Raw genomic sequence first — 9,505 nt, 5'->3', positions numbered from 1 at the left:
TTAATAGCATCATTTAAAACAAAATTTGATTATTTATAAACCTCATATGTAGTCCTGATACCGTATTAGCTTAGAGATGATTAATGATCCAGAAAACATCATAGAAATTAGTGCAAGTTACATTGTAGATAGAAGCAATAAGAAAAATGGAAAAAAATGGCCTCAAAGAGCAGCACTGGTGGCATCATCTAGAGCAAGAACTCCAGGAAGAGTCCGGCCCTCAAGCAGCTCTAAGCTAGCACCACCTCCTGTTGAGATATGGCTCATCTTGTCTGCAAGCCCCACTTTCTCCACAGCTGCAACAGAGTCACCACCACCTATAATCGTTGTCACACCCTTTCCACTGAGGTCTGCCAACTTCTTTGCTATTGCCTGCGATGAGAAACTGCTATTGTCAATTTTCATTGCCAGTACAAAACATTTGGATTTAAACAAAATAAAAATAAAAATAGCAATAGTGGCAAGCTTTTTTCCCCTCCCTCTCTCTCTCTCTCTCAAACTAAATATGACATTTAATTATGCAGTAGCAGTATCTCCTGAGATATTTTTGTCATAAAATATTGTCCTGGGAAGACAAGGTTTGCCGAATGACCCTAAGTACATGAAATAATGCTTAAAAGTTCTAAAGTCTGTAAAATTATCCTACAATCCCCTTTTTCATGTATATAGTTTAAAAGCAGCTCTCAAACTGTGGTAATGAATGCACTATATAGTATATGGCTCTACACAAACTGGAGAATAGTCAAGGTAAGAGATTCCGTATCCAAGTTGAAATATTCAAGCTTAACTTTTTTTCTTTTTTCTTTTTTTTTTCTATTTTTTTTTCTTTTTAAATCCTTAAATTGAAAATTTCTCATATATGTACTGTGAAAACAATAACATGAGAATACACAAAACAATAATAATAACATAAGAATCTCAAAAGTCATGTCCAAGTTGCCATGACATACCTCTGTTCCTACAGCAAACTTATCAAACTCAAACACACCCATAGGTCCATTCCAAATGACAGTTTAAGTAGTATCCAGTGATTCATTAAATGTCTTGATGGAATCAGGTCCGATATCTAATCCCATCCAGCCATCTGGGATACCTGATGCTGGCACAACCTGCACAGAGTACATGTTAAACCAGCTAGCACATAATTCATGTAAATATCAATTGATATACTCAGAATCTCTTTTTCATCCAACTGAAATCTGTTAGTCATAATTAATGACCTCAATGTTACAAGAATGAATGTATTTGACTCAGAGAAACTTGAATATAGGGTCTTCAGTAAACCATTCAAATTTGTGGCTTTTTATTTTTTGCAAAAAGGGGCCCTTCAATAAAGATATAAAAATAAATGACACTGAACAAAAAAACCAAGAAAACGAAATTTGTGTGTGACTAATCTCACTATGAGTGACAAATGGGTATATTAGTTGTTGCATTACAAGTCAATTAGAAATCAAGCATACTATAATAAGGCAGCTATAAATCAAAAAGAGAGGCTTTAATTTTATAGGAGAAGAAACATATACTAAACACCGTGGTTTGTGTGTACTGCATATGATCTATAAATCATATAGTTAATCCACTTTCACTGTCAAATTAAGCGGGATACATTTTTCACAAAGATTTTAATAAAGATTTTGATTTCATAAATCAATAATTGAAGGGTAAGAACTAAGGAAAACAAACCTTGCTATTAGCATCTGCTGCAAACTTGTCAGCAATTACCACATCTGTAGGTAGCAACAGAGCAACCCCTTTGGACTTGGCCTTTTCAAGAAGGGATGTTGCAAGTTAAATCTTGTCTTCCTCTACAAGGGATGATCCAACTGAGTGCCCTTGGGCCTTGTAGAATGTGAAGATCATTCCTCCATCCAGCAATAGAATATCAACCTTTTCCAACAGAGACTCAATCACACCAATTTTAGATGAAACCTTTAAGCCACCTACGATGGCAGCAAACGGTCTCTTGGGATTTGAGATGGCTCCAACTAAGTAGTCAAGTTCCTGTGGTAAGAAGAGAGAAAAACATGATTTCAACCATTAAACAGATGTAAGTAGCATAGATGACCAGGGTACATGACTGGAAAATTTGCCACTAAATGTGTTTTTGTCTTAGTGGACTACATCACATACACAACCATTTTTTTTTTTTAAGTATTGACCCAAAGAGGAGAGTGAAGGAGAGATTTTAAAGTATGCTTTTCATTGATTAAAGTATGCTTTTCATTGGTAATTGGTTACAAGGATATCAAACTGGACAAAACCTATAACATTCTGTAAGATCACAATATTGAGCTTGGATGATGTAAATAGATGAATTTGGATTGTATGCTATACGGAGGTCTCATTTAGAAGGGATAATATGCATGCAGATATAGCCACTGTTAGAAAAAGTTTGCTTTAAAAAAAACTTATTTAAAGCATCATAAATTGCAGACAGTCATACCATCTGCATAAGAAAACCAGCAACAGAAGGCTTCAGAAACTTGGTAACACCCTCAGTAGAAGCATGGGCTTTGTGAGCTGTGCCAAAGGCGTCGTTGACATAGAGGTCTGCAAGAGAAGCTAGCTTCTTTGCAAACTCGGGGTCATTCTTCTCTTCCTCCTTGTGGAATCTCATATTTTCAAGGAGCAAAACACCGCCTTCTGGGATTGCTGCCACCAGTTTCTCAACTTCCTCACCAATACAATCATTAGCAATCTCAACCTAAAAACAAGATGTCCCTCCAGGTAATGGATAGTAATATATGTTTTTGAATAAGTGGTAATGAATAGTAATATTAAAAAAACTATAAATAAGTCATATTTGATTGCAGATGAAAGCACACCTTGACTTCAAGGAGCTCAGATAGCCTGGGAACAAGAGGCTTCAAACTGTACTTAGGTGTGACACCCTTTGGGCGTCCCTGGAAACAACCGAAAGAGTATTAAGAAACTAGCCATGAAAAACAGAAGGTATTCATGCATGAATATTGCAAGCAAGAGAGCCACAACCACAAATGTCCAACTAAGAATGTAAATAAGCACTTATGCAGTGAAAAGTATTCAATGGAAAAATATATTGTTAGAGCCAAAAAACTATTTTCAGATCCAAATTTGCAAAATGGATTTGTACTGAGAATAGAATGGTTTTGAAGTCTAATAATTATTAACCTCAAGAAAATTGGTCCCTAGACTTCAATACTATTAAGTATTAAATGCAAGGAGAAAGTACCCATACCATAGGTCCATTACTCTTTTCTTATCATCTAGCCCTATGATACATTCTTCTATATTATCAGTTTTACCCTGTTTTTCACACTTTGGCAACTTTCAAAAAAGATAAACTATCCATCAAATTCAGGAACTACATACTCATATAAGCCTTAAATCAGAAATGATTTTATTTTTTATTTATTTATTTTAAATGTACTTAAGATTGAGTGGCTTGCTTGGCCCTAGTTTTACAAAATTCTTCTCCTTCCTCTTCCATCAATTCTATTTCTTTATCTTTCATCCTCTTGATCTGGACTAGTAGGCGTATTCAATTCTAGTTCTCCAATTAGACAGACTGGAGAACAAATTCAGAATGACAAGGTCATACATATCTAGATTCAGAATAAAAAAATTGAATTATAATCAGATCATTTGTGCTATAACTGTATTACTTTTAGTGGCATATTCTTGTACGGCCAACCACTTACTGTCAAAAATTTACATTATGCTTCTGATTGTCACCCTCTTTAACGAAAATTTCAAACAATCATAGACCGAAAATAAACAGTAGCAGTGGGCGCCAATCAATAAAACCCAAGAATTCCATAATAAGACAAAACAACAATCAGCAATTTTAAGAGATTCAACTTTGTACTAGACAATGAAACAAGAATAAAAGGGTCAGTCATTAGGATTAGTTACCAGGTGAGTAGAGAGAATGACTTTGGCACCATGACCCATCAAGTACTTGATAGTGGGGATTGCAGCCCTGACCCTTGTATCATCAGTTATGTTGAGATTATCATCCAAAGGCACATTCAGGTCTACTCTCACAAACACTCTCTTCCCTTTCAGATCACTCTCTTTCAACTCTCCAACACTCCTCTTGGTTGCCATTGTTTGTCAAAATGAATAAAAACACCTGCAAGTTTAAAACTTTGAATGAAACACATAAAACCCAAAAGGCTTTATGTGAAAGTGAAGTGAAAATCACAATGCTTCACACACGGGTTTTATATATATTTTGGTGCAGTAGTTTTAGAACAAGAAACGGTGGAAGGGTGGTTGAAGGGTTTAGGTGTTTAATGACGGTTTAGTGAAGCATCAGTCATAACTCGTTGGTTTGATTCTCGCATATTCTCTTTTGTTTGGCTGTTGTTCTGTTCTGTCAAACATTACCAACTAACTTACGATGTTCTCGTTCTGGTGGGAATCAAAACATTCCCATTCTTTCTAGGTCTTCCTACCGTACCATTTTTTATTTTTTTTTTTTATGGTACGGTACCTACTTAAATCAAATCGAGACCATTAATTTAGTGTTGTTTTGATCTTGACTGTTCATTTAAATTGAGCGGACACTAATCTATACTATTATTTATATCTATATTATTATTTAAGGGGTTTTTTTTTTTTAGATTTTTCATTTTTTAGTTAAAAAATATCACTACACCCCTATGTTTAAGTAGAGACAAAATTAAAAGATAATTTGGTAAAAATATAATTCTAGCTCCCACTAAAACATTACCTAAAAAAAGAACCACTTTCTTATTAATTTTCAAATTGATTTATTCACTTATAAATTAAATTTTCAAAATAAAAGTTATATATATATATAAAATAAAAAAACTTAGGTTTTTTTTTTTTCTAAAAAATAGGACCATTGAAAAAAAAAAAAAATCTCATCGAATGCGCGAAGTGCGTGTGATGAGGCTAGTCTATACTATTATTTAAGGGATTTCTCCTGTTTGGATTCTTCATTTTTTAGTTCAAAAATGCTCCTATACCTAAACATTTAAGTATAGACAAAACTAAAGGACAATAAAATACTATTCTAACTCTCACTAAAATATTGCCTAAAAAATAGGACCACTCTTCTATTAATTTTCAAATTGATTTATGATGGTGTCACAAAAAACTTCCAACTCCATAATTCGTCCATATGTCTCGTCCAAATGAGAGAAGATATGACAAACCACAGGCGAAGTGGTCGTTCCAAGCGTCCTGGACGACCTCGTCCGTCTTCGGACGGACGAGATCCTATGGTAATCTTACCCATCATCATGCGGGCAAGGGCAAGCCATCCAAGACGATCTCGTCCGTCTCCAATATAAGATGGACGAGTTCATCATGGAATGGCCCGTCTCACCTAGGTAACTTCCATAGCGGTTATGGAAGTTACCCCCAATTCTCTAGACTCCGAGACATTGGGAATGGTTATTAAATAGATAACCGTTCTCCACACACTATATAAGAATTCACCGATGAAGGGTAAGGGATTCAGAAAATTTTATTCTAAGAAATTACTCCTTCCTTACAGAGAGGAAAAAGTGACTAACTTAATTATCGGAGGACTTTTGGCCAGTCCTCACCGGTCTCCTCTGACCTAGTGTTGTTTTACAGGAAATAACCCAAAGATCACCATCGTTCGAGACACGTCAACCTACTGATATCCAAGGAATTATCAGTTGGCACCGTCTGTGGGGAGTGATTGTTTTACAGTTTACTTCTCCGTGACAAAGGGTTGATGGTTCGGACTAGATCGAGGGCTACTAGCCCAGGCCATCAGGGGAGCAGCATCCCTCATTGCGATCGCCAGTCTGTACCGGTCATGCAGACATCATCTGTCCAACATGCACAATCTATGGCGGACGCTATGGCGGAGTTGACTCGCCAAAACCAAGAGTTAAGAATGGAGATTAATATGAGGAGGCAGACACGTGAAGAATGTGAAGAGGGAGGACAAACACAGAGTCATGGTGGTAGAGAGAGTACCAAAATTGGAAGTCAGTTTAGAGGCACCACTTCACGAACGGTACCACACTTGAAGGAAGAAATGGACCAAATGAAGAGAGTTATGGAGGAAATGAAAGAGAATATGAAGAGGGCGAATCCGATAGAAGATTTGGTTCACAGAACCGATTCTCCCTTTACGGCTTCCATCAACGGTCACCCTCTACCATCAAAGTTCAAGTTGCCTTCTCTGGATTCGTATGATGGAACACGTGACCCGTTTGATCACATAGCCACTTTCAAGACCACCATGCATCTTCAAGGGGTCCTTGACGAGATAATGTGCAGAGCCTTCCCTACCACCCTTAAGAGCCCGACGCGAGTTTGGTTCAGCAAAATACCCCCAAATTCGGTAAGTTCTTTTAAAGAATTGAGCAAGTTGTTTGTTAAAAATTTTATTGGGGGGCAAAGGTACAAGCGTTCGTCGTCCAGTTTGTTGACAATAGAGTAGGGGGAGAACGAAAGCCTTCGGTCATTCATCACCCGTTTCAACAGAGAAGCCCTGAGTGTAGACGAAGCAGATGATAAGCTCCTATTGGCAGCCTTCCATAATGGGGTGAATTCGGATCTGTTTATACATAAACTCTATGAGAAGGAGCCCCAGTCCATGGCCGAACTCGTCCATTCGGCTCAAAATTTTATGAATGCAGAAGACGCGATCATTGCTAAGAAGAGGAAGAGGTCTGAAAGAATGGACGCAAATCTCAGTCGCCATCACGAGCAAGGTACTCGTCCAAAGAAGGGACGGATGGAGGAAATGAGAGACCGAGATAGTAAAAAGCCAGGCCCTTCAGTATGGAACCAGCAATATACCCCTTTAAACGCCCCACTTGAGCAAGTTCTTATGCAAATCAAGGATGATCCTTCCTTGAAATGGCCAGAGAAAATGAAAGGGGATCCCAACAAACGCAATAGGAACAAGTACTGTCGCTTCCATAGGGATCATGGTCATGATACAGACGAGTGTTTCGATTTAAAACAACAAATTAAAAATCTTATAAGGCAAGGGAAGCTGAGGAGTTTCGTTGGATGAGACCACAAGGACAAGAAACAGAAAAGGAAGATGAAAGAATCATCACGACCACCACTCGGAGAAATAAGAGTCATTATAGGGGGAAGTTCAACTGGCCAGTCGTCCAAGTCCAAAAAAGCATACCTGAAGGTAGTACAAAGCGTCCAACTTTCTGGACGATCACCAAGAGCAAGGTCCACGGACGAATAAGCCATCACATTCACGGACGAAGACGCTGAGAGAATTCATCACCCCCATGATGATGCTCTCGTCATATCCTTATTGATTGTGGACTACACAACTAGAAGAGTGCTTGTGGACAACGGAAGCTCGGCAAACATTTTGTATTATCCAGCTTTTCAGCAGATGAGATTAGGACGAGACCAGCTCCGTCCAGTAAACTCCCCCCTAGTAGGTTTTGGTGGGATAAAGGTGCAACCAGTAGGTACTATCTCCTCATCCGTGGTAGTGGGGGCATACCCACAACAAATCGCCAAGGATGTGAACTTCCTTGTGGTAGACTGTCCGTCCTCCTACAACGCTATAATTGGAAGACCAACTTTGAATAGTTGGAAAGCTGTTACCTCTACTTACCACTTATCAGTCAAGTTTCCAACAGAACACGGAGTAGGGCAGATACAAGGGGATCAACTAGCAGCAAGAGAATGTTACCTGGCCATGGATGAACAAGTTCAAGCCATGAATATTGAAGAAAAGAAGAATATAGCAGAGCCTACCGAAGCATTGGAAAACATTTTCTTGGATGAAGATAACCCTGAGAGGTGTACCAGGGTTGGAGCAGATTTAGAAGGGAAGATTAAAATGGACCTCGTCCAGTTTTTGAAGAAAAACATTGATGTGTTTGCGTGGAGTCACGAGGATATGCCGGGTATAGACCCTAGTGTCATTACCCACCGTTTGAATGTATGTCCTTCCTCCAAGCCTGTGCGGCAAAAGAAGAGGGTGTTTGCAGCAACGACATTTCGTCTTGGGGTTTCGAGTTATTTATGACGACAATTGTCACTATTAGTGACAACTTTGTTGTCGTTAATAGTATTGTATTTGCAACAACATTAATATCGTCACTAAAAAACTTTTTTGTAACCAAATTCGTTTAATGAAAGTTAGCGACGATATTTTTCGTCACCAATATAATTAGCGACGACTATATGCCGTTGCTAAAGACCAAATTTCTTGTAGTATGACTTGAATTTATATAAATAAATAAATATATATATATATATATATAAAAGATATATTTCATTAGTTTAATTTACTCTTAAAAATATTTTTGCACACGTTGATCACATATTAGCCTATCTCAAAATCAAATAACAACATAAATCATAGATCTTTTTTTTTAAAATTTAATTTGATCTTTGGCCTCATTCTCATAAATTTCATCTCATCTCTATTCTCTATCTGACCATCTCGGCATCTCCTACTCTAAGAGTACAAAGTAAGTATCTATGAGTTATGAGTATCTTTCTTTCTAGTATAAATTTATATTATATTATGTGAGTGTGTCTGATAGACAAACACTGATTGTGTAAGTTAATATTACTATTATTTTTTATAATATTATTTGTGTGAATTGTGATGTATATGAATGTGTGCGTATATAGTAAAAATATAATTTAACTATATAGAATTTAATAATTAGGAAATATAAAGGGTCTGTCACATGTGTGTGTATTGTTATCATGTTAAATACAATAGCTTTTTGTTATAAAGTTAGTGATTCAAGAATGAAAAAAAAAAAAAAAAAAAGAGTAAAGTTAGTGATTTTTTAAGCATTTGATTGGTAACGTAAATGCTTAGTATATTATTTATGTATGGATGAGTGTGGATCAATTTAATACAGTGTCAATGGGTTGAGTCTTGTCATTTAGTTTAAAATATTTTTATAAAAATAATGATAAATAGATAATGACAACAGCATAAAAATAAAAATTATATATAAACTTAAGAAAATGAAATGGTCACACCTACCCACATTGACCATAAATAATGACAACCTATAATGAACAATCTTGTAATGATTTAAATATGAAAACTTGTAGAAGAAAATCATAAAACTTCATGTATTTGGTGTGTGAGTGTGTGTTTGTGTGCATTTTCCCCTTGTTGATAGCTAAATATATTCAAGTTCTTTTTTATTAAATTTTTTAATGACCAAAAAAAAATTCTTTAGCTACCACTGTATATGCAGTATCATCTATTTTGTTTTTATATATGGTAGTATTTTATATTGACTATTAAAATTTGGTAGATATTGTACATAATATAATAAAAATAAAAATTGTGCAGCTTAAAATTAGTCATTTTCTATTACCACCAAAGGGTGGTAGCTTGATGGTAGAAATCCCTTGAACCATCACCCTTGCAAGTCTGAGGGTTGTGGTTCGAGTCATGACGCTTGAATTTAAATGATGTCCCCACATGGATAGCCTCAAGCAGCTTTGGTGGTCTCACGCCGTAGAATTTGGATTTAGGTGGGCTAGGGCA

At 36.5% G+C, this 9,505-nt stretch overlaps 1 protein-coding gene across 1 annotated transcript; it reads right to left on the bottom strand.

The window, feature by feature from the left end:
* On the bottom strand, positions 1 to 4,380 carry LOC115972249 (phosphoglycerate kinase, cytosolic-like). The gene is made up of 6 exons (XM_031092463.1): positions 3,898 to 4,380; positions 2,829 to 2,906; positions 2,447 to 2,707; positions 1,687 to 2,004; positions 951 to 1,109; positions 1 to 372 (listed from the first exon to the last, which is right to left on the bottom strand). Exons 1-4 carry the CDS (start codon positions 4,090 to 4,092, stop codon positions 1,792 to 1,794), a joined length of 747 nt encoding a protein of 248 aa, XP_030948323.1. The 5' UTR covers positions 4,093 to 4,380; the 3' UTR covers positions 1 to 372; positions 951 to 1,109; positions 1,687 to 1,791.
* Positions 4,381 to 9,505: the final 5,125 nt, after the last annotated feature.

This window comes from Quercus lobata, chromosome 12 (genome assembly GCF_001633185.2).
Source record: "Quercus lobata isolate SW786 chromosome 12, ValleyOak3.0 Primary Assembly, whole genome shotgun sequence".
Lineage (NCBI taxonomy): Eukaryota > Viridiplantae > Streptophyta > Magnoliopsida > Fagales > Fagaceae > Quercus > Quercus lobata.
The sequence above is the reverse complement of the archived record's forward strand: the minus strand, read 5'-3'. Positions and strand labels throughout refer to the sequence as shown.